At 38.3% G+C, this 26,377-nt stretch overlaps 1 protein-coding gene across 27 annotated transcripts in view; it reads right to left on the bottom strand.

The window, feature by feature from the left end:
* Nucleotides 1-26,377, bottom strand: part of PRMT3 (protein arginine methyltransferase 3) — a 138,596-nt gene that overhangs the window by 19,314 nt on the left and 92,905 nt on the right. For 10 of the 27 annotated variants that reach the window (XM_054242167.2, XM_054242169.2, XM_054242168.2 and 7 more), the window contains one exon: nucleotides 24,330-24,427. The exons of 13 other annotated variants lie outside the window; for them this stretch is intronic. In XM_054242167.2, the coding sequence (XP_054098142.1) occupies nucleotides 24,330-24,427 (98 nt within the window). Of the gene's footprint in view, nucleotides 1-1,370; nucleotides 1,543-3,648; nucleotides 3,917-24,329; nucleotides 24,428-26,377 lie in introns of those variants that run through there. 4 more of the 27 variants (XR_001914452.4, XR_013523358.1, XM_017977964.4 and 1 more) reach the window with 2 other exon arrangements.

The following is a 26,377-nucleotide window of genomic DNA, read 5'->3' as shown; positions in this document are numbered from 1 at the left end:
ACCCTCAAACACCAACATGATTTAGAATGCCCTTTACAGAGACAGGGTTTGTGGTGTGTGTGTTTGTTTTTTTTCCTTTTCACTGTAAGTGATTCTTTTAAAAAACTTTATTTAATTTTAAGAGATGGAGTCCTGCCATGGTGCCCGGGCTTAAGGGATCTTTCTGCCTAAGCCTCCTGAGTAGTTGGGACTACAGATGCATGCCACTAATTCTTAATTAAAAGAGATTAAGGAAAAAATTTTGAAACATAGTAACATAAAACCAAATGAATTATGATTAGAGTTTTTATTGCTGCAAAGCTATTTAAAAATAAGGAATAATGATATAACCAAACATTAGCTGATTCAGGAATAAAATGATTCATTTTGTCAGAAAAATATAAACATGCCACTATTTTCAATTACAGTTTGGCCACCTTGCTACCATCACTTTGACAACCTATCTTTACATTTTTTAAACGTTAATTTCAATGAATATACATTCTCTCTGTGGAAGTCGTTCACATAAAAGAATAAACAACCATAGGAAATAGTGACTAATAGGCAATGGCAATAAATAACTGGAGCTACAACTTGACATGTGCTTGTAAAAGATCAGGGAGGTTTGAAGGCTGACTACAGACAAAGAAATTTCTTCTTTGTCTCACATCTATATCTTGTCAGGGCAATGAGAACTGCTGAGGGAAAAAAAGCATTAAAATGTATCTGCAGGAGCTGGGTTAATCTGCAAAGGCAAAATCACAATTAAATAAAATTCCACTGAATTATACCACAGACAGAAATTTTACAACTAAAATTTCAGTTATAAAAGTTCCTTAGAGTGAGAGAAGGGACAATGAGTGGTAATTAATAATAAAACAAAAACAACGATAGAAGAAAACAGAATGAAAGGAAAATACATGCACAGAGTGAATTTCTGGGATAGTTTGATCACTCTTGAAATTTTATGAGAATCCTCCACAGTTACTTTGATGCACATAAGAAAATACAAGCATGTAACTTTATTGAACATTTAAAATATTCCTCAGCATAGAATAGTTTTAGAATGAGTTGCTCATCTCTTTGTGGATTTCACAAAAACGAAGAAAACTCATGACATTTGTAAACTGAACCATGAAAAAAATCTGTTTTAAGCCATGTTTTGCTTGTTTATATGTATAAAGGTAAATGCAGTTCATTTAATATACACTCATTTGAAGAACAATGATTTGGGATAAAAATAAATGACTTTCTCATGTATTTTGACGTGACGAGTATTTGTTTAGAGCGGATACATCACGTGTATGTAATAGGATGGCAACCAATGAAATAAGATCAGACTAGACCTTATGAGGAAGAAGGAAATTAAAAATTATCATTATCACTATCACCTGCAGGGAGTAATTTATCATTTCTGTTCTTCATTGGTATCATGTTCCAACAGCATGTGGTTACAGCAGATACAATTAGGCAGCTGGCCACAGAAGTAGGAGGATAATGTGCTTTTGATGGAGTTTATCCAAGCATGGAGATAGAGTGCTTGTAATCCATGCAGCAGAATCACTATAACAAAAATACAGTTCATTTTTGGTTGAAGTATTTCTTTCAAAATCTTAATATGGAATGCAAAAGCCAACTGATGAGTCTAAAGCAAGCAAAGAAAAAGTAAGCAGACAATGCATAAAAATGAATGTTACAGCTAAGATTATTATATATAAACCAAGTAGATGAAAATACAAACACAAGCTATATGAGCTGCCACATACAGAGCATCAATTGTGCTAGTCTAATAACTGGCATTTAAGACATAATCAACAAATGTGAAAATTATATATTATGATTTTTTTCCCCATTCGTAACTATACATTAAATTATGGGCTCTTCCTTTTTCAATTAATTTTCTATTGTATCCCAAGAGAAAATCTGCACCTTTTCTTTCTTTTCATGATTCCTCTAGGGAACAATACACATTAAGTGCCATATACTTCTCAAGGGATACTTCCAGATTGAGTGGTGTTAAAAAGCAGACCAAGCATTATGCAGTAGTAAAACAGATAATAGGTCTATAGGTCTAAAAATATTTTTAAAAATACTTTTTATTGAAAAACACAATGTAATTAATTTCTGATATACTTAGAATATTCCAAGGTAACTGAAACTCATTTTACATTTATTTGGTTGGGATTGCTCCCTTGTAATTTCAAAATTGCTTATTAAGGTGGTTTCAGGGGGCAAAAATCATTTTCAGAGTCTAAAACACAAATACTTTGACATTTCATAAATTGATACCTCACCTTAATTGATATCTTAATTGCTCGAATTTCTTCCTAGCTATAAACACAAAATTCTTTTACACAACCATTATTCATTGAAATTATTTTTTATTTTAAAAATGCTTAATATATAATGTACATGCAGAAAAGTGAATGTAACTGTACATCATGCTGAATTTTCAAACTGAATACAACTGTGAAACCCACACCCAGACGAAGAAACAGAACATCTCAGCACCCTAGTAGTCCCCCTTGCGCACCTAGACTCTGCAAGGCACCTATGCCTCTAACAACCTATCCTGATGCAAAGATTCATTGTTCCTATTATACTTCAATATATACAGAATCATACATCAGGTAGTCCTTTGTATCTGGCTAATTTTCCTCAATATTGTTTGTGAAATTCATCTCCATTACTGCAGATCATTTGCACAGCTGTAAGGTATATGTCACTATATAATTTAGTCTACTGCTGACAGGCACTTGAACAGTTTTAGTAAATATGTGTACCCATGGCCATTGGGCATATACCTAAGAGAACTACTGGTCTGTACATATTTGCCACATTTGTTCACTTTTATTCCTTCCTGAATTTCTGGCCTTCCATCAGGGATCATTTGCTGTTTGCCTGAGTATCTTTTGGTACTTCCTTTGGCACAAGTTTTCTAGGCAAATTCTTTCTCTTCTTTTCTGCTTCTCTGAAAATATTTTTGTTTCAGCTTCATTCTTCTTGTGGTTGTTTTTTGTTTGTTTCTGAGATGGAGTCTTGCTCTATTGCCCAGGCTGGAGTGTAGTGGTGTAATCTCAGTTCACTGCAACCTCTGCTCCTGGGTTCAAGCGATTCTCCTGCCTCAGCCTCCCAAGTATCTGGGACTACAGGTATATGCCATGACGCCCAGCTAATCTTTGTATTTTTAGTAGAGACAGGGTTTTACCATGTTGGCCAGGCTGGTCTCGAATTCCTGACCTCAAGCTGCCTGCCTTGCTCTCCCAAAGTGCTGGGATTATAGGCATGAGCCACTGCGTCTGGCCAAGTTGTCTAGCTTCATTTTTCAATGATATCTCAGTTTGGTTAAATTCAGGATTGGCAGTTATTTTCTGGCAGCACAGTGATAATATCATCATTACAATTTCTTCTGATTCCATTGTTCCTGTCCCCTGCTCCCCCAATTCCACTGTTACTTGTGCACCTAGCTAATATAGGGCATAGGGTGCCTTGTATTAGCTAGGTGTACAAGGGGGACTATTAGGGAGTTGAGATGCTCTGTTTTTTCATCTGGGTGTGAGTTTCACAGCTGTATTGTTTGAAAATTTACCAACTGTAGAAATTATCTAATAGTCTGTTTAGCTCTTCTTTAAAGATAATTCCAGCACCATAGCTCCACCAACTTTGAGATTTTTTTTTTTCCTTTGGTTTTTGCAGTTTTACTACGATATGTCTAGGTGTGGGTTTCTCTTCCCTCTTTTAAACTGAGATATAATTCCACATACCATGTAATTTACGCATTTAAATTGTACAATTCAATGTTCTTTAGTGTACTCACAGCTGTGTAACCATCATTACAATCTAATTTTAAAACATTTCATCTCCCCCAAAAGAAATCTTCCATCCATTCTTCTCTTATTCAGTCTGTGGCTTCAGATATACCTATTCTGGATATTTCCTATAAATGGAATCATAAAAGAGATGGTCTTTTTACTTAGCATACTGTTTTTAAGGTTTAACCATGTTGTAATCATGTTTCATTCATTCTTACAGCTGAATAATATTCCATTGAATGGATGCCAAATTTTACTTATCCATTCTGTAGGTGATGGATGTTTGAATTACTTCCATTTCTTAGATATTACAAATAATACTGCTATAAACATTTGCATGGACATATGTTTTCATTTCTCTTAGATATACACCTACAATTGGATGACATTTTAAAATTAGACTATTTAGGTTATGTTGCATTTCTTAAATTGTTGCTGTCTTTCATGTGTTTTGGAAAATTCTTAGCCATCATCTCTTCAAATATTGTAATATTCTCATCCTCCTTTTCTCTGGGATTCTCATTTACATGTATATGTAATTAGACCTTTTCTGTACCCACATTATTTCTTGCCCTTCCCTATGTCTCATCCTTGCATCTCTCCAGGCTTCCTGCTGTTTTGTTTTGTTTTGTTTTTTGAGATGGAGCAAGACTCCATCTTGCTCTGTCACCCAGGCTGCAGTGTCTGCTATAACTAATTCCTAGAGTACCTACAGTTCTGTTTTTATCGTCTACTGTTTCAACTGTTTCTTGATTCATGTTGTTTTGTGTCCTTGTGTAACTGACAACCTCTGAATATGTTTTGAACATTAGTATTTGAAAAACTTCTTTCAGAAAGAAATTTTGTTACTGCAAACAACCAGGGGCATGAGCAAACTGAGATCTTAATCTAATATCACGGTTTGAGATTTCCTGGGCCACCCAGATGACTTGAAGCTGTGCTGTAGTCCATGCAAGGGTTCCTTTACCTCTCTCATACCTTACTGTTGGGCAGTCTTTGGTCTCAACGCAAAGTGCTGCAAAACTGTAAGGGTCTCATTTTGTATTCCTACCCATATGAGGCTATATCAAAAGGGCTATACAAGTCTTTTAGCTCCTTCCTCTGAATTGGTAAATGCCTACAGGGCAAAAGCAGCCCCAAATGTTAGTCTCATTTTTCAGATTACCTTCTTTTCTGAGTGTTGGCTTGGTAGTACTTCCTTATTTGATAACTTCAAATGAATCACATTTAACATTTTTTTAAACATCTGTAGCTGTTCTCAGCAAAAGCGTTTCTCCATTTTATGTGGCTCATCACTACAGGAAGAAGATTATTCAATTTAATCTTTTTCCTAAGGCCCCCTACCTACACATCAGAGACGGGGCAATTTACAAAAGAAAGAGGTTTAATTGGACTTGCAGGTCCACATGGCTGGGGAAGCCTCAGTCATGGTGGAAGGCAAGGAGGAGCAAGTCACATCTTACTTGGATGGCAGCAGGCAAAAAAGAGCTTGTGCATGAACACTCTCCCTTATAATAACCATCAGATCTTGTGAGACTCACTGTCATGAAAGCAGTGTAGAAAAGACCTGCCCCCATGATTCAATTACCTCCTGGTGGGTCCTTCTACAATATATGGGAATTCAAGATATGGTTTGCCTGCATCCCCACCCAAATCTTGTCACTATAACAACTCTCCCCCAATTCTTAAACTAACTCCTCATTTGTTATGCCTCAGTTTAAACATTACTTCCTCTGGGCAGCCTTCTTTAATCCCAGAGTAGATTATGATATATCCACTAAATGTTCCTCCACTTCCTGTAATAACACTCACTATACTTATAATACATTTTGTTCAATGTCTGTTCAATTGTAGATCCCAACAGCCCCTTACGGGCAGTCTCACCAATTCTTAGTTCACCTCTGTAGCCTCACTGCTTAAGCATAATGCCTGGGTTACAAAGGCATGAAATATCCTGCAATGTTCAGGGACTATACGAAATCAGTATAATTTATTAATTCAGTAAACTATTTGTTAAGTGATAAAGAGATAAAATATGTTCAACCTGTCCCAACCTTTGGTAAAAGAAAATGATGATGCTTTATCTTGTAACTTCCTATTTGTAAATCAAAACTGAGATCAGATGTAACTACTTCAGAGACATAGTCTGTCATCTGTACAATTAATCACTTCCAACTAATACAATACATATGGTATTAGAAAGGCTTTCATGAAGAAGCCACACTTAGGGTAAAACCTTAAAGATGAGCAGGGATCAGGGAAAGGAAGAGTATGCAAGGCTGAAGGTGTCTTTTATATGCCTCTGCTATTAAATTCTATTACAGAACACGACATTACACTTCTCCATTTATGATGCTGCCCTCTCCTTCTAAATGAATGTCTTCAGACCTAGAAACTACATTTTGATTATTTGTTGTATTCATAGTGCCTAGCACAGAAGCCCACACACAGTGTTCAGTACATGTTGTTTGAATGAAAAATGATGTTGATAATTTTTTTTGCAATCTCTGCCATTTAAAAAGGCTTGTACATGCCTATGTCCTGAATGGTATTGTTTAGGTTTTCTTCTATGGTTTTTATGGTGTTAGGTTTTATGTTAAAAGCTTTAATCCACCTGGAAGTTAATTTTTGTATAAGGTGTAAGGAAGGGATCCAGTTTCAGCTTTCTGCACATGGCTAGCCAGTTTTCCCAACATCATGTATTAAATAGGGAATCCTTTTCCCATTGCTTTTTTTTGTCAGCTTTGTCAAAGATCAGATGGTTGTAGATCTGTGACATTGTTTCTGAGGTCTCTGTTCTGTTTCATTGGTCTACATCTCTGTTTTGGTACCAGTGTCATGCTCTTTTGATTACTGTAGACTTGTAGTATAGTTTGAAGTCAGGTAGCGTGATGCCTCCAGCTTTGTTTTTTTTTGCTTAGGATTGTCTTGGCTATGCAGGTTCTTTTATGGTCCATATGAAGTTTAAGGTTTTTTCCCCCCAGTTCTGTGAAGAAAGTCAATGGGCAGTATGGCCATTTTCACAATACTGATTCTTTGTAACAACGAGCATGGAATATTTTTCCATCTGTTTGTGTCCTCTCTTATTTTCTTGAGCAGTGGTTTGTAGTTCTGCTTGAAGAGGTCTTTCACCTCCCTTGTTACCTGCATGTTCTGCACATGTACCCCAGAACTTAAAGTATAATAAATTTTTAAAAAAGGCTTGCAGCCCACTGCTTCTCTAGATTTGTCTCCTCCTGCTCCCTTACACATCATCAGTTTTCCACTACTTGATATAAATAATTACTGTTTCCTTATACTCCATTTTTCATGCTGCTTTCCAATCTTCCCTAAAAACTACCCATGGAAAGGCCCTATGTTCCATTACTAGTTCCTCAAATGGCAGAAAATACTATCAGTGTTAAGTAAACAGTATATTTTAAGAATATGTTTGTGGCTGGGCATGGTGGCTCAAGTCTGTAATCCCAGCACTTTGGGAGGCCGAGGTGCGTGGATCATGAAGTGAGGAGTTTGAGACCAGCCTGGCCAACATGGTGAAACCCAACTCTACTAAAAAATAGAAAGATTAGCTGGGTATGGTGGCAGGTGCCTGTAATCCCAGCTACTGGTGAGGCTGAGACAGGAGAATCATTTGAACCTGAGAGGCGGAGGTTGCAGTGAGCCAAGATTGTGCCACTGTACTCCAGCCTGTGTGACAGGGCCAGACTCTGTCTCAAAAATAAACAAGCAAACAAACAAAAATTCGTTCACCTGAACAAACCAGCAGATACACTGAATTTTCAAATCAAGGCAGGACAAAAAAGAAATTACTTTTGTGACTGCTGAAGCTTAAAACTGAAAACTATTAAAACTTATTTTTGTGTCTAGGTAACCAAATTCTACCAAATGCTACTTGTCTTTATAATCCTTCAATAGTATAAATTAACAGATGGAATACTGAAAGAACTATTTAACAGACAATAAAAGGGGGACAGATAGAAGATGTGATACATCCTATTTTCTGAAATGAATAGTTTTTTTTTTTTTTTTTTTGCTCTTTTGAAAAGGTAAAAAGATGGCTGCCACCTCACCACCTAAGCCCTTCTATTATGTACCCTATATGCAGGGTGGAAACTAAAAATCAGGTAGTACTTATTTATGTTTTTCATTTAGAAGTTGCCATTTTTTTGGCTGGGCGTGGTGGCTCATGTCTGTAATCCCAGCACTTTGGGAGCCTGCAAGGTAGGCGGATCACCTGAGGTCAGGAGAACAAGACCAGCCTGGCCAACATAGCAAAACCCTGTCTCTACTAAAAAATACAAAAATTAGCTGGGCGTAGTGGTGGGGACCCGTAATTCCAGCTACTCAGGAGGCTAAGGCAGAAGAATTGCTTGAACCCGGGAGGCAGAGGTTGCAGTGAGCCAAGATCACACTACTGCATTCCAGCCTGGGCGACAAGAACGAAACTCCATCTCAAAAAAAAAAAACAAAAGAAGTTGCCCATTTTTCAAAGATAATTATACTAGTTATCTTTTGTTCTGGCTTTGTAATTTCAAGTGTTTTTTTGGTTGCAATTTCTGGACACTCCTGGGTGAGACAACAACTTACATCTCTGGGGCCCAAATTAAGTGTGGCCCATCCCATAACCATTGAGTTAGAGGCTGAATGAAAAAAAGAGCCAGGACATATTTCTTGTTAAAGGAAAGGGCATTCTGTAATAGTGACATCATTGTCTTAGTGGTGTAAAATTAAAAACATGATCCTTTGCAAAACTGTAGGTAGGAGGGATATGGTCATGCTTTGAAAGGCAGCATTTCAAAAGAAACTAATTTCTTTAGATTTTCAAGTGTACAGAGAGACCTAAGGGTTTTCACTGCATACCTTTGCCTGTAAAGAAACTGGTCTTTGAGGTAGTATTTAAAGTCAAATCAGTTAGTTTGTGAAATAAGTAAATCCCACCTATGAAATCACAGTCCTAAATTTCCATAAGCAAGTAAGTTAAAAATAAACACAGATGGTCCTTTCTTTAGGGATACAGTAAGACAGGAGAGTGAATAAAAATATTACTTGGCTCTTTTGTTGAACATTTTCTATATGCCATGTTACTGGAAAATATTTACATGAATTATCTCATTTATCACTGAAAATAACACCTAGAAGGTAGGTACTGGTGTTATTACCTCCATTTGAGATGAAAAAGCTGAAGTTTTAACCACAGTGCTACATTACCACTGTTTAAACTTTCCTCTGATTTTATTTTCATCTGTTGACAACTGATTTTTAGAGAACTCTTAGAAAGAGATAATATTTTGGCAAATATTATAAGGTACATTCTGAGCTAACTGGTATATGTATCAGATTTATTTTTCTAATATTTGACTCATCTTTCCAAGAGGACTGATTTCCTCCTTTAATACATACATATACATAAGATATCTGTAAACCTTATGTTTAGGATTTTTAGAAGACCTTAATGCCCATATTCATGATGGTGTCTGTCAGGGCCTAAGTCAAAATAAATCTGAACTTGGGAAGATTACTTCCTTATAAGGTCATTACTCTAGGAGTAACTGCCTGAATCAAAAAGGAAAATACCTGGTCAAAATCATTTCTTAAAACCATTGAATAATGTTAATTGACAGCCCCTGTGATAAGTCTAGGGAGAACCCTTGGACATCTCTAAACAAGAGTCTACTCTTATTATTTGATGAATACACTATTTTTGTGCTTATTGCTATCCTTCAGATAGATATTTTAGTCCTGTGTGAGTGTGATTATTTCTTTCAGAAATTATTGTCCTTTGACATCACTGATTTCAGGCAAAAACCTATGCCTATCTAGAATTAAATGATTATAATATAGCTTAAGAATTGTAAGATTACACTCAAATTGTATTTTAGAACAATTTGATATTCAAATCCTTTAGCAATATCACTGAATTGGAGGCTTAGAATCAGAATTAATGAATTTTTAAAAATGCTGATACACTATCTTTAATGCCTCTGAAATTTAAATAATGAATTAAAGAAATTCAGAAACTATTTTCAGCATGGCTTTCAAAAGAGAATCAGGCACATGAATCTCTAACAACTCTATGGATAGGTTATTTTACTCAACTGCAGTGTTTCTCATTTTGCGGATTTTTACATTCTCTCTAAGTTTAAATATGATTTCAATATTACAGGCAATTCCTCCCACTATTCTAGGCAATGGACGTATACCTAAAAGTTAATTTGCAGCAGAAAACGTATCTTCCTAAAAACTTTTTCATAATGGTAATGTTTTGTTTCTAAAAGGAGAGTATAAAAGAGTAGACAGAAGAGCAACTAGACACAAAGAATGGGTTGAAAAAAAAATCAGATTTAAAAAAGGCTAAAATCCTCAAGTCCATTTTCTCCTGTTCTGTGGGTCTTGAAGGTCATGGGAAAAGCGCATCTAGGCCAGAGTGCAGAAAACAGTCCCTAACGTCTTCCCGTGGTTAGGAGAGGGAGTTTCCCGGCCCCTTGAGCTTCCCAGGTGAGGTGACGCCCCACCCTGTTTCAGCCTGCCCTCCATTTTAATTTTGAACATGTGTCCCAAAATGAATATGAGGTGAGAAACATAACTGCTGTTTCTTTAGCAGTTATCAGCCTCCAAGTATTTCTACAGTATGAGCATCTTGCCAGACTGCATGTGATTGTTTTTATAAAAGTATGTATTTTTAATGCAATATGGCACTCTACTATAAGCCATCTACTTCATCAGGAGCCCAGCCAAAGAAATGGTGATTTATACCACTGCTTAAAGAACGAGTTATATTGAACTTACTGAGGGACAGTTTTTATGTTAGTCTCCAATAGCACATCTTATTAACAGATTTTCCTAGGTAGTTTTGAGATTTTTTTCCCAGATGTGACTTATCCTCTGCAGAATATGACCACTATAAAATAATGCTTTGTCTTATTACTCTACGTTTCAAAGGGATTCTGTCTAGTTCTAATATTTTCCATATTTGACTGAAGTCCAGGTGCACCCTATGCATTGCTCTCAAAATTTACTTCTATTTGATTTCCTTCTATCCTTCATTTTTCCAAACCCAGAGAGTCAAGAGCCCTTGGTTCCCTCTGGTACCTATACAACTACTAGGGCCCTGGGTTTCCAGCACAAAACTGGGTGGCTGTTTGGGCAGAAACCAAGCTAGCCCCGGTGTTTTTTTTTTTTTGCATACTCCAAAGGCACCTGGAATGCAGGCAAGACTGAACTGTTCACTCCCCTGGAAATGAAGCCAGGGACCCAAGTGGTCTGGCTCAGCAGGTCCCACCCCCACAAAGACCAGCAAGCTAAGATCTGCTGGCTTGAAATTCTCCTAACCTGGCACAGCAGTCTGAGATTGACCTGGGTTTTTCGAGCTCAGTAGGGGGAGGGGCGTCCATAATTGCTGAGGTTTGAGTAGGTAGTTTCAACCCCACAGTGTAAGTAAAGCTGCCTGCTAATTTGAACTGGGTAGAGCCCAACACAGCTCAGCAGCTGTAGGCTCTGTCTCACTAGATGTCCTCGCTGGGCAGAGCATCTCTGAAAAAAGGCAGCAGCCCATCAGGGACTTATAAATAAAGCCCCCCAACCTTCCTGGGACAGAATATCTGGCCACCCCTTTTCCCAGTGGGTACAGCTTCAGCAGACCTACATGTCCTTGTCTGGTAGCTCTGAAGAGAGCAGTGTATTTCCCAACGCAGCATGTGAGCTCTGATAAGGGACAGACTGTCTCCTCAAGTGGCTCCCTGATCCCCGTGTATCCTGACTGAGAGACACCTCTCAGTAGGGGCCAACAGATACCTCATATAGGACAGCTCTGGCTGTCATCTGGTGGGTACCCCTCTGGGTTGAAGCTACCAGATGAAGGAACAGGCAGCAATCTTTGCTGTTCTGCAGCCCCCACAGGTGATTCCCAGGCAAGCAGGATCTGGAGTGGATCTCCAGCAGACCTCCAGCAGAGGGGGCTGATTGTTAGAAGGAAAACTAACAGAAAGAAATAGTTTCAACATCAACAGAAAGGACGTCCACTCAAGAGACCCCATTCAAAGGTCACCAACCTCAAAGACGAAAGGAAGATAAATCCACGAAGATGGGAAGAAACCAGCACAAAAAGGGTAAAAACTCCAAAAACCAGAACGTTTCGTCTCCATTAAGAGATCACAGCTCCTTGCCAGCCAGGGAACAAAACTGGATGGGGAATGAGTTTGACAAATTGACAGAGGCAGGCTTCAAAAGGTGGGTAATAACAAACTTCTCCAAGCTAAAGGAGCATGTTCTAACCCAATGCAAGGAAGCTAAGAACTTAAAAAAATTTAACAAGATGCAAACTAGAATAACTAGTCTAGAAAAGAACATAAATGACACGATGGAGCTGAAAAACACAGCACAAGAACTTCGTGAAGCATACACAAGTTTCAATAGTTGAAGTGATCAGGCCGATGAAAGGAGATCAGAGATTGAAGATCAACTCAAATGAATTAAATTGAGAAGATAAAATTAGAGAAAAAAAGAGTGAAAAGAAAGAAATGAACAAAGACTCCAAGAAATGTGACATTACATGAAAAGATCAAATCTATGTTTGATTGGTGTACCTGAAAGTGATGGGGAGAATGAAACCAAGTTGGAAAACACTCTTCAGGATATTATCCAGAACTTCCCCAACCTAGCAACACAGGCCAACATTCAAATTTAGGAAATACAGAGAACACCATGAAGATATTCCCTGAGAAGAGCAACCCCAAGACACATAATCATCAGATTTCACCAAGGTTGAAATGAAAACATGCTAAGGGCAGCCAGAGAGAAAGGTCAGTTTCCTACAAAGGGAAGCCCATCAGACTAACTGCGGATCTCTCGGCAGAAATCCTACAAGCCAGAAGAGAGTGGGGGCCAATATTCAACATTCTTAGAATTTTCAACCCAGAATTTCAAGAGCTCCTGAAGGAAGCACTAAACATGGAAAGGAACAACCAGTACCAGCCACTGCAAAAACATACCATATTGTAAAGACCATCAATGCTAGGAAGAAACTGCATCAACTAATGGGGAAAATAACCAGCTAGCATCATAATGGCAGGATCAAATTCACACATAACAATACTAACCTTAAATGTGAATGGACTAAATGCTCCAATTAAAAGACACAGACTGGCAAAGTGAATAAAGAGTCAAGACCCATCAGTGTGCTGTACTCAGGAGACCCATCTCATGTGCAATGACACACATAGGCTCAAAATAAAGGGATGGCAGAATATTTACCAAGCAAATGGAAAGAAAAAAAAAAAAGCAGGGGTTGCAATCCTAGTCTCTGATAGAACAGACTTTAAACCATCAAAGATCAAAAGGGACAAAGAAGGGCATTATATAATAGTAAAGGGATCAATACAACCAGAAGAAAAATATATGTGCACCCAATGCAGGAGCACCTAGATTCATAAAGCAAGTTCTTAATGACCTACAAAGAGACTTAGACTCCCACATAATAATAGTGGGAGACTTTAAAACCCCACTGTCAATATTACACAAATCAACGAGACAGAAAATTAACAAGGATATTTAGGACTGGAACTCAGCTCTGAACCAAGGGGTCCTAATAGACATTGATTATTACCTCCACCCCAAATTAACAGAATATACATTCTTCTCAGCACCACACTGCACCTATTCTAAAATTGACCACATATTTGGAAGTAAAACACTCCTCAGCAAATGCAAAAGAATGAAAATCATAACAGTCTCTCAGACCACAGCACAATTAAATTAGAATTCAGGAGTTGGTTTTTTGAAAAGATCAACAAAATAGACTGCTAGCCAGACTAATAAAGAAAAGAGAGAAGAATCAAAATGCTAAAGGCAGTATCATCACTGATCCCATAGAAATACAAACTACCATCAGAGAATACTATAAACACCTCTACACAAATAAAACAGAAAATCTACAAGAAATGAATAAATTTCTAACACTTACACCCTCCCAAGACTAACCCAGGAAGAAGTTGAATCCCTGAATAGACCAATAACAAGGTCTGAAATTCAGGCAGCAATTAATAAATAGCCTTCCAACCAAAGAAAGTCCAGGACCAGACAGGTTCACAGCTGAATTCTACCAGAGGTACAAAGAGAGGCTGGTACCATTCCTTCTAAAACTACTCCAAACAATAGAAAAAGAGGGAATCCTCCCTAACTCATTTTATGAGGCCAACATCATCCTGATACCAAAACCTGGTAGAGACACAACCAAAAAAGAAAATTTCAGGCCAATATCCATGATGAACAGTGATGCAAAAATCCTCAATAAAATACAGGCAAACTGAATCCAACAGCACATCAAGAGGCTTAGCTATCACAATCAAGTTGGCTTCATGCCTGAGATGCAAGGCTGGTTCAACATACACAAATCAATAAATATAATTCATCACATAAGCAGAACCAAAGACAAAAACCACATGATTATCTCCATAGATGCAGAGAAGGCCTTCGACAAAATTCAACAGCCCTTCATGCTAAAAACTCTCGAAAAACTACGTATTGATGGAACATATCTCAAAATAATAAGAGCTATTTATGACAAACCCACAGCCAGTATAATACTGAATAGGCAAAAACTGGAAGCATTCCCTTTGAAAACCAGCACAAGGATGCCCTCTCTCACCACTCCTATTCAACATGGTCTTTGAAGTTCCGGCCAGGGCAATCAGGCAACAGAAAGAAATAAAGGGTATTCAAATAGGTAAAGAGGAAGTCAAAATGTCTGTCTGCAGACGACATGATTATATACTCAGAAGACCCCACTGTCTCAGCCCAAAATCTCCTTAGTCTGATAAGCAACTTCAGCAAAGTCTCAGGATACAAAATCAATGTGCAGAAATCACAAGCATTCCTATACACCAGTAACAGACAAACAGAGAGCCAAACCATGAGTGAATTCCTATTCACAATTGTTACAAAGACAATAAAATACCTAGGAATACAATTTACAAGGTATATGAAAGACCTCTTCAATGTTTATACATTCAATGCTCTTCCCATCAGGCTACTACTGACTTTCTTCACAGAATTGGAAAAAAAAAAACCTTAAATTTCATATAGAACCAAGAAAGAAACTGTATAGCCAAGACAATTCTAAGAAAAAAAAAAAAGCCGGAGGCATCATGCTACCTGACTTCAAACTATACTACAAGGCAATAGTAACCAAAACAGCATGGTACTAGTACCTAAACAGATATATAGACCAATGGAACAGAACAGAGGCCTCAGAAATAATACCACACATCTACAACCATCTGATCTTTGGCAAACCTGACAAAAAAAAGTAATGGGGAAAGGATTCCCTGTTTAATAAATAGTCTTGGGGAAATTGGCGAGCTGTATGCAAAAACCTGAAACTGGATCCCTTCCTTACACTTCATACAAAAATTAACTGAAGATGGATTGAGGTTTTAAACATAATACCTAAAACCATAAAAACCCTAGAAGAAAACCTAGGCAATACCATTCAGGACATAAGCATGGGCAAAGACTTCATGACTAAAACACCAAAAGCAATGTCAACAAAAGCCAAAATAGACAAATGGGTTCTAATTAAACTAAAGAGCTTCTGCACAGCAAAATAAACTATCATCAGAGTGAATAGGCAACCTACAGAATGGGAGAAAATTTTTGCAGTCTATCCATATGACAAAGGGTTAATATCCAGAATCTACAAAGAGCTTAAATAAATTTACAGAAAAAACCCAAACAACCCCATCAAAAAGTGGGTGAAGGATATGAATAGACACTTCTCAAAAGGAGACATTTATGCAGCCAACAAACATATGAAAAAAAGCTCATCATCACTGGTCATTAGAGAAAGGCAAATTAAAACCACATTGAGATACCATCTCACGCCAGTTAGAATGGTAAGCATTAAAAGTCAGGAGACAACAGATGGTGGAGAGGATATGGAGAAATAGGAACACTTTTACACAGTTGGTGGGAGTGTAAATTAGTTCAACCATTGTGGAAGACAATGTGGCGATTCCTCAAGGATCTAGAAATAGAAATTCCATTTGACCCAGCAATCCCATTACTCAGTATATACCCAAAGGATTATAAAGACACATGCACATGTATGTTCACTGCAGCACTGTTCACAATAGCAAAGACTTGGAGCCAACTCAAATGCCCATCAATGATAGACTGGATAAAGAAATTGTGGCATATATACACCATGGAATACTACTCAGCCATAAAAAAGAATTGAGTTCATGTCCTTTGCAGGGACATGGATGAAGCTGGAAACCATCATTCTCAGCCAAGTAACATAAGAACAGAAGACCAAACATCGCATGTTTTCACTTGTATCACACACTGGGGCCTAACAGACTGGGTGGGTAGGGGAGGGATAGCATTAGGAGAAATATCTAATGTAGAGATGATGGGATGATGGATACAGCCAACCACCATGGCACGTGTATACCTATGTAACAAACCTGCATGTTCTGAACATGTACCCCTGAACTTAAAATACAATTAAAAAAAATAAAATAAAATGGAGGGCAGAATCATCTGTACTACTGAGATCATTATTTCTCTCACAGACTTTTTTTTTTAGCTGAATGCTTAAAGTATTTGCATGAATCATACCTGCATATGATATACCACTCTACTGGTTTTGCTTTAAAAAAAAAAAAAAAAAGCTTTTGGAACCCAAGAGCCTCAAAGAATAGCATAGGTTAAAAAATACATCCCAGTTCAAGAGTGATTTATGTAATATTATGATGGTTTAAAATGCTTTGTTAAACAGTGTCAGCAGTTTATTTGTGGGGATATTTTCAAAATAGTCTTCCACAAAATGATCTTTGATTCCTACTTTCATGTATCTGGGCCAAATATGTCACAAGTATGATTTGACAGGTCACAGAACTATATTTCAATTCCCTACTGGATACCACTACTTATATAACTCAAAGGTATGAAATTTAACATACTAATAATTGGCCATCTGATCCTCACCTCTAAATTTTTTGTTCTTTCAGTTTTCTTTGTCTTAAAACATGAGCATAATTTTTCAAAGTGTATGAGTAAGAAATCTTGGAGTCATCCCTGTTACCGGGAGCAATGACGATTATTGTACTCACTCCCCATTATATAATCCATTCTCAAGTCCTGTCACTTTTATCTCTGAGATAACTCATGAACAAGTCCACTAAAACTATCTTTGTGTAAGTCACTACAAGTTTTTGCCTGAGCTACTAGAAAAACCTACCACTGGCCTCCCACATCCACTCCGATCTCCTCTCTATTCTCCATATTTCTAGCCACAATCTTTCTAAAGGGCCCTTCCAATCACAACACTCTTGCTTAAAAAACATCACTACTGAAATGGCCAAATAGCACAAGGTGCTCTCCATCTCTTAGCACAATGATCTACACGCCCCAGCCATGCTAGGCTTCTTTCAACTCCTTGAACTCATCAAATTACTGAGCACTAAATAGACATTTTTTGGCTTTGGTCAACTTTTCAACTGAAGTATTACATACAAGCAAGAAAACAGATTTCCTTTAGCTAATGCGAGAACTACTGTTTTTAGATAGAAGACACAGCAAATCATTGAGATACAGCTCAGTGAACTTTTTCAAAGTGAACACACTTGTATAACCACTACCCAGACCACAATATGGACCACTCCCACTACTAGAAACCTCTTTCATGCTCCTTTCCAATCAAAGTCACCCCACAAATTATAATAACTATTCTGCTGTCCATGACCAGATTGATCTCACTATGTTGCCAGGCCTGTTCTCAAACTCCTGGCTTCACATGATCCTCCAAAATGTTGGGATTACAGGTGTGAGCCACTGCACTCAGCCTTTCCCCCCTTTTTAAATGAACTGTTTGTTCATGAACCATCCATGTTGTGCTGTATTGCCAAGCTCATGTCTTTTTCATTGCTGTATTTTATTCCATATATATCACATTTATTTATCCTACTTTCTAGCTTGCGGCTGAAGAAGGCTGCAATGGACATTACTGAACATTTTTTTTTTTTTTTGGTGAACTTATCAACATATTTTTGTGCATGTATCAGCACCTAAGAGGGAAACGGTTAAGACACAGGGTAAACATGTATTCAGCTTTGGTAACTACAGCAGGCAGCTGAGATGTACAGAGATATCTTTATCTCAGTGCAGTACTTCTGCCTCCTCACTCTTAAGCATCTCTTATTTTTGTGAGATTCTTTAACAAGAACCCTACTACGAAAAATTTCGAACATATACAATTACAGAACCTCTGATATTCTGTATCACCTATATTCGGCAAACATACTTCACCTATTCTCCCTTTTGCCTCCTTTTTCTTCCGAGCAAATACTTTATGTCATTTCTTCCCTACAAATGCAGTTTTTGCCTCTCTAAAAAGATGGACATTTTCTTAGATAACTAGAATGTCCTTATCGCATGTAACCAAATTTTCAATAATTCTTTAGTATTATCTAATATCCATAGGGTAAATTTTATTATGTTTCCACTATTAATGCCTCATGAATAGAGGAACTATCTGTTTTGGTTTGTTACTACATTCCCAATGCCCCTCAGCTCCTAACATGTCCTACTACTCAAAGAACATTTCTGGAGAATAAACTAAGAGATTTGAATGTTCTCACCACCATATAAGCCCAGCACAAAGGTTCAGATTTCAGAGAAGAGTGCAAAGTTCAGGACCATACTTTAGACCACATGGTCATTCACAAGGAGAAACCTAAAACCAACTGGAGAGGTGGGATCACATAATTAGAAATGCTCTTCCTCAAGACATAAAATTTCCTTGATGAAGCCTATAAAAATATATACCAGATGTCCCATTAAAACCTATGATGCAAGTTCAAGACAAATCTTACTATTTCTAAGCAGCACAGATGTGTTTTAATAATTAGTTTCGTTAGCTGATTAGCTTTGCAAGGTCAAAATTAGGTCAACTTACATCAGAAAGTACTAAGAGCTAATTTAATACCTAAAAAAGAGCTTAGAATTAGTAGGATTCTGCTGTCAGAGATACTCCAGAAGCCTTATAAGATTTAAAGAACGTAATTGCAAATAAATGGGCTAATCTTGAAGTTTTTCTTCTTAAGCCATTAGAAAATGTTAAAGCTTAATTAAAAAGTAAAATGAAAACAAAGAGTATTATGACTATGAAATCACTGGTTTGAATTTTAAAGTTTCTTTTAAAAGGAATTGCATTAGCCTTAAAAAACTGACTAAGTGAAAGACTTGTTTTGACTCTATCCAAAGCTAAATATTGGTGCCTCTTAAATATCTTTATCACTTGTCAAGTATTTTGTTTTTTTCTTTTTTTAAAGAGACAGGATCTCACTGTTACCCAGGTTGGAGTGCAATGGTACAATCAATCATTGCTCACTGCAGCCTTGAACTCCTATCAAGTATATCATCAAAGAAAAAAGCAAAGAACTGAATTGAACTGAAAGGTAACATAAAACTTACTTTTACTTCACTAACTTATGTCTACTTTCATTTACCTTTCCTAACTATTCCCGAACTTTCTAAAATCCTAACTATGTAGGCCTAGATTTATTTTCCAGTTTGGACTTTAAAAAACTCATGCCTGTAATCCCAGCACTTTGGGAGGCCAAGGCAGGCAGACTACCTGAGCTCAGGAGTTTGAGACCAGCCTGGGCAACACAGTGAAATCCTGTCTATACTAAAATACAAAAAAATAGCTGGGCATGGCGGTGGGCACCTGTAGTCCCAGCTACTTGGGAGGCTGAGGCAAGAGAATTGCAAGAACCAGGGAGGCGGAGGTTGCAGGGAGCCGAGATCAGATCACGCCATTGCACTCCAGCCTGGGTGACAGAGTGAGACTCCCTCTCATCATCAACAACAACAACAACACACTTTATCCAGGAATGACTTCTAATTAGGATGTAGAGGTTTGCAAAAGACCCTTACTCTGACATAATAAAAAGAAAACACTAGACAGACAAAACATTTCTCATTAAAACCAAAGAGGAGTCTTGCATGCAAATAGGCCTGAATAAACTGTCTCCAGGGAGAAATAAATTCTTCCTAGCTGAGCAAAAACAGTGGTTTTCATACCTGAGAGCATTTACCCAATGCTAGGATGCACGTGGTGGGTAAAGTAGCAAAAATGCCACAGGCACAAAAACTTTGCTAAGACAAGGAGAAACCAGCCAACTTTTACTACCCAGGCCCAGTGCACTGGTGCACTAGTATAGTGCCCTGGAATTTGGAGAAATCCAGAAGGCAGAGCCGGTCCTCTCTGTAAACCAATTCTCCCTCATGTTAATTACTGGGGTGAATGAAGCTGGTGATTGTGCTGCAAAGCAGGAAGAGAAGGAGGTTTCTCCTAAGCCAAACCTTCTGCAGTCACACAGTTCACTATTTCTTCTGAGATCAAACAAGATCGGGCGCGTTCAGGGTGGTATGGCCATAGACACAGTTCACTATTTCTATTAACATGACTTTACTATTCAATTCTCTGCTATTCCAGAAGCTACTGCTTAGAAAGAAGAAGGTATTTATTTCAGGTACCTCGGGAAAATCTATTTATTTGAACAACAGATTTATCAACGAATCCTTAGGAGAGTAAATACCCTGTTCTCAAGAACAGATGACTCACTACCCTGTTTACTCTTCAAGACTTTATATTTTGAGACAGAATCTTGCTCTGTTACCCAGGCTGGAGTGAAGCGGTGCTATGTTGGCTCACTGCAGCCTTCGCCTCCCAGGTTCAAGCAATTCTCTTGCTTCCAGCATCCTGAGTAGCTGGGAGTATAAATGTGTGCCACCATGCCTGGCTAATTTTTGTATTTTTAGTAGAGATGGAGTTTCACCATGTTGGCCAGGCTGGTTCTGAACTGCCGACTTCAGGTGATCTGCCCGCCTCCCAGTGTTGGGATTATAGGTGTAAGCCCCCATGCCCGGCCAAGACTCACTTTAAAACCCACCCCTTGATATGTCTACCAATTCTCAACTCATGCCAAATTCCACTCAGGACCTTTTCTCTCCAATGCAACAAACCAAAAGACCTGCTGAAAATTTCATAAATACTCTCACGTCCTTCCTCTGAGATGCTATTAAGGCTGTCAGTGTAGTGCTCAACCTTACTGTAGTAAACCATAAACTCAGTCTTATTATGATGGTCTTTCCAAGAACTTGGCCAGAGGAAAGGGCCTGATCTTGTGCTTAAGACAGTGGAAATCAAAAGGGATCAACCCCTCCTCCTCGCTATCTGAGAGATACTCTTCTAAGGGAAAATATTACCTACTTTAGTCTGTATTATTTTTGTATACAATGTCTAGAATAAAATATGAGAACTCAAAATGTGACTCGTAGTCAAAAGAAAAAAGGAAGAGAAGCAAAATCACAGATGGCTCGGAGAATTAGCAAATATATCTTAAAAATGTCAAGGTATTTAGATCAAAAGATGGATCAAACTGGTGAAAAAGATAAAAATAACTCTAAAAATGAAAATAGAAATTGTACAACTCAAAAAAATCTGAAATAAAAATATTTATTGGCCAATAATAAACAGCAGAAAAAATGTAAAAACACAATGAATTAAAAAGTAGGTAAAAAAATTATCTAAAAGTGAGCTTATTAAATGACTAATGTACTTCAGTCTCTTCTTTCAAGTGTTTCTTTTTAGGAGGGGCAAAGTTTTTCACTTCCTCATGGAATCTCGGCTGTAAAATTTAATTACTAACTACATTTTTCCTCCAGAAACCCAGTCCCAGACTACCCTCTGTGTATCTCTATTTTTAAACCTTTACATTCACATTAAAATGTTCATAGTACTTGCCTCCTTTCATTTAAGTGCCTTTTAAGAGCAGAGAGTGTGTGTGTGTGTGTGTGTGTGTGTGTGTGTGTGTGTGTGTGTGTTTTTGAGGTGGAGTTTTTGTTTTATTGCCCAGGCTGGAGTACAATGGCACAATCTGGGCTCACTGCAACTTCCGCCTCCTGGGTTCAAGTGATTTTCCTGCCTCAGCCTCCGGCATAGCTGGGATTGCAGGTGTCCACCACCATGCCTAGCTAAATTTTTGTATTTTTAGTAGAGGTGAGGTGTCATCATGTTAACCTTGAGTGATCCACCTGAGGCCTCCCAAAGTGCTAGGATTACAGGTTTGAGCCACTGTGCCTGGCTGTGTTTTATTTATTATGTGCCTGCTTTATAGACAAGTACTTGGCACATAGCATTTAATATTTATTTAAATCTGCTAATATAAAGACTTAGGCATTAAATATTATGACACTACTCTAATATATGAAGTTTGATAGAATCCAAAATAAAGGACTTTAAGAGGTTTTTAAGTAAAAATGGAGTCATGTGCCACATAACAATGTTTCAGTCAATGACTGCATATACAATGGCGGTCCCATATGATTACAATACTGAGGAGGCCAAGATGGCCAATTAGAAGCAGGTGCAGTCTACAGCACTCACAGAGAAGAATGAAAGCAGCAAATGAATTCAGCACCTTCAGCTGAAATATCCAGGTTCTCACACTGGGACTCACCAGGCAAACAGCTCGACCCACAGAGAAAGAAGAAAAGCAGGGTGGGGTGATGGCTCGACCAGGAGTGGCACGAAGCCAAAGGAACCCTCCATCCCCAGCCAAGGGAAGCAGTAAGTGAGTGTGCAATCCTGCCCAAGAAACCACGATTCTCCCATGGATCTGTGTACCCAGGAGACCTCCTTGTGTCCCCCTGGTGCCAGGCCACCAGGGACTTGGTCCAATACACAGACCTGTATAGAGTCTGGCAGAGCAGCCACTTGGGTACACACAGAGACCCAGGAGTTTTGCATATTCCAGCCCAGGATTCCTGGCAAGGCCAGAGATCTGTCCCTACATACCTCTGGAGGTGGGCTGAATCCAGGAAGCTGAGTAGTGTCATTCTGTGGGCCCCACTTCCATGACACCTCATAAATTAAGACCCACTGGCTTGGAATTCCAGTCAGAGGGATTTGCCTGAGAAGGACCAAATTCCCTCGGGGGAGGGGCAACTGCCATGTCTGCAGTTTTATCGACTTGACTGTCCCAGCCTGCTGACTCTGGAGAGTCCAGATGGTCTGGACAAGGAATGGTTTCCCACAACGAAGCACGGCTGCACTACCCAAAAAAGAGCCAGACTCCTTCTTTAAGCGGGTCCCTGATCCCGTTCCTCCTGACTGGGTGAGACCTCCCAACAGGAGTCTCTAGCTACCTTCTACAGGTGCAGTTCAGACTGGGAACAAATAGATACCCTGCAGGGATGGAGCAGGCTGCCATCTTTGCTGTTTCTCCACCTTCACTGGTAATACCCTGTATGACACTCCGTATGGGAAAAACTGAGACAACTGGGGTCTGGAATAGACCCACAGCAGCCCTGTTAACAAAAAAAATAACAAAAGCTTGACAAAAACCCTATTCAAAGGTAAATAAGCCCAAAAAGATGAGATCAACACAAAAATGCAAAATACTAAAAAAGCCAGAGCACCTCTTTTCCTCCAAATGACTACAACACCACTCCAGCAAGGGCAAAGAACTAGGCTGAGATGGCTGAATTGACAGAAGTAGGCTTCTGAAGGTGGGTAATAACATACTTCGCTGAGCTAAAGGAGCATGTTGTAACCCAATGTAAAGAAGTGAAGAATCATGATAAAACATTATAGGAGTTGTTAACAAGAATAACCAGTTTAGAGAGGAAGATAAATGACCTGATGGAGCTGAAAAACAAAACACGAGAACTTCACAATGCAATCACAAGTATCAATAGCTGAATAGACCCAGCAGAGGAAAGAATCTCAGAACTTGAAGCCTATCTTTCTAAAATAAGATAGGCAGACAAGAATAGAGAAAAAAGAATGAAAAGGAATGAACAAAACCTCCAAGAATGATGAAATTTTTTATCTAAAGAGACTGAATATATGACAGATTAGGGTACCTGAAAGACACAGAGAATGGAACCAAGTTGGAAAAAACATCAGGATATATCATCTAGGAGAACCTCCCCAGCCTAGCAAGACAGGCCAACACTGATATTCAGGAACTGCAGAGAATCGATGAGAAAATAACACCAGGAAACATATCAGATTATCCAAGGTTGAAATGAAAGAAAAAATGTTAAGGGAAGCCAGAGAGAAAGGCCAGGTAACCTGCAAAGGGAAGCCCATCATACTAACAGTGGACCTGTCAGCAAAAACCCTACAAGCCAGAAGAGACTGAGGGCCAATATTCAACATTATTAAATAAAAGAACTACCAACCCCAAATTTCATACCTGGCCAAACTAAGCTTTATAAGCAAAGGAGAAATAAGATACTTTTCAGACAAGCAACTGCTAATGGAATTTGTGACCACCAGGCCTGCCTCACAAGAACTTCTGAAGGAAGCACTAAATATGAAAAGGAGGGCTAGGTGCGGTAGCTCAAGCCTGTAATGCCAAGGAGGGTGGATAACCTGACGTCAGGAGTTTGAGACCAGCCTGACCAACATGGAGAAACCCTGTGTCTACCAAAGATGCAAAATTAGCTGGCCGTGGTGGCACACACCTGTAATCCCAGCTACTCGGGAGGTGGAGGCAGAAGAATCGCTTGAATCCAGAAGACGGAGGTTGTAATGAGCCAAGATCATGCCATTGCACGCCAGCCTGGAAAACAAGAGCAAAACTCCATCTCCAAAAAAAATAAATAATAGCAATAAATAAATATGAAAAGGAAAAACCATTACTAGCCACTATAAAAACACAAGGAAGTATACAAACCAGTGACACTATGAAGCAATCATATAAACAAGTCTGCAAAATAACCAGCTAGCATCATGACAGGATCAACTTCACACATAACAATACTAACCTTAAAAGTAAATGGGCTAAATGCTGCAATTAAAAGACAGAATGGTAAGCTGGATAACGATCCAAGACCCATCTCATGGTGCTAAGACACACATAGGCTCAAAATAAAGAAATGGAGGCAAATTTACCAAGCAAATGGAAAAGAGAAAAAAGCAGGGGTCGCAATCATAGTTTCTGACAAAAGACTTTAAACTAATAAAAAAATAAGACAATAAAGGACATTTTATAATGGTAAAGGGGTAAATTCAACAAGAAGTGCTAACCTAAATATATATGTACACAATACAGGAGCACCTAGATTCATAAAGCAAGTTCTAAAAGACCCACGAAGAAACTCAGACTACCACACAATAATAATGGGAGACTAACACCCCACTGACAATATTAGACAAATCACTGAGAAAGAAAATTAACCCATTTATGCTGAAGGTGCAAATTTTTTTGTAAAAAACCAGACCTTGGGGATGACCTTAGGCAGCAGGATATAAATAACTCCCACAAGCTTAGCAATCCAATAATGAAACACTAGACATAAATGAGTTAACAAAGATATTCAGGACCTGAACTGAGCACTGGATCAAGTGAATCTGACAGATATCTACAGTGCTCTTCAGCCAAAAACAAAGACATTCTTCTTATAGCCACATGGCACTTACTCTAAAATTGATCACATAATCAGAAGTAGAACACTCCTCAGCAAATGCAAAAGAATGGAAATCATAACAGTCTCTTAGAACTCAGCACAACCAAATTCACTCAAAACCACACACCTACATGGAAACTGAACAACCTGCTGCTTAATGACTCCTGGGTAAATAAGTGAAGTTAAAGCAGAAATCAAGAAGTTCTTTGAAACTAATGAGAACAAAGAGACAATATACCAGAATCTCTGGGACACAGTTTCTAAAGCAGTGTTAAGAGGGAGGTTTATAGCTCTAAATACCCACATTAGAAAGCTAGAAAGATCTCAAATCAACACCCTAACATCACAACTAAAAACACTACAGAACCAAAAGCAAACAAACTCCAAACCTAGAAGAAGACAAGAAATAACCAAGTTTAGAGTGGAACTGAAGGAGATAAGAGACATGAAAAACCCTTTTAAAAAAAAATCAATGAATCCAGGAGCTGGATTTTTGGAAAAATTTACAAAACAGATTGCTAGCTAGATAATAAAGAATAGAAAGAAGAATCAAATAAATACAATCAGGAATGGTAAGGGAGTATCACCACTGACTCCACAGAAATACAAACCACCATCAAAGAATACTATAAAAACCTGTACATAAACTACAAGATCTAGAAGAAATGGATGAATTCTTGGACATTTACACCCTCCCAAGATTGAGACAGGAAGGAACTGATTCCCTGAACAGACCAATAATGAGCTCTGAAATTGAGGCAGTAATAAACATCCTAACAACAACAACTACAAAAAGCCCAGGACCAGATAGATTCACAACTGAATTCTACCATAGGTACGGTACAAGAGGAGCTGGTACCACTTCTACTGAAACTATTCCAGACAAGTGAAAAGGAGGAATTCCTCCCTAACTCATTCTATGATGCCAACATTATCCTGTTACCAAAACCTGGAAAAGCTACAACAAAAAAAGAAAACTTCAGGCCAATATCCTTGATGAACATCAATGCAAGAATCCTCAACAAAATACTGACAAACAGAATCCAGCAGCACATCAAAAAGCTTATCCACCATGAACAAGTTGTCCTCATTCCTGGGAGGCA

Source organism: Callithrix jacchus, chromosome 10, assembly GCF_049354715.1.
Source record: "Callithrix jacchus isolate 240 chromosome 10, calJac240_pri, whole genome shotgun sequence".
Lineage (NCBI taxonomy): Eukaryota > Metazoa > Chordata > Mammalia > Primates > Cebidae > Callithrix > Callithrix jacchus.
Note: the sequence above shows the minus strand (reverse complement) of the source record. Positions and strands in the feature narration are given on the sequence as shown.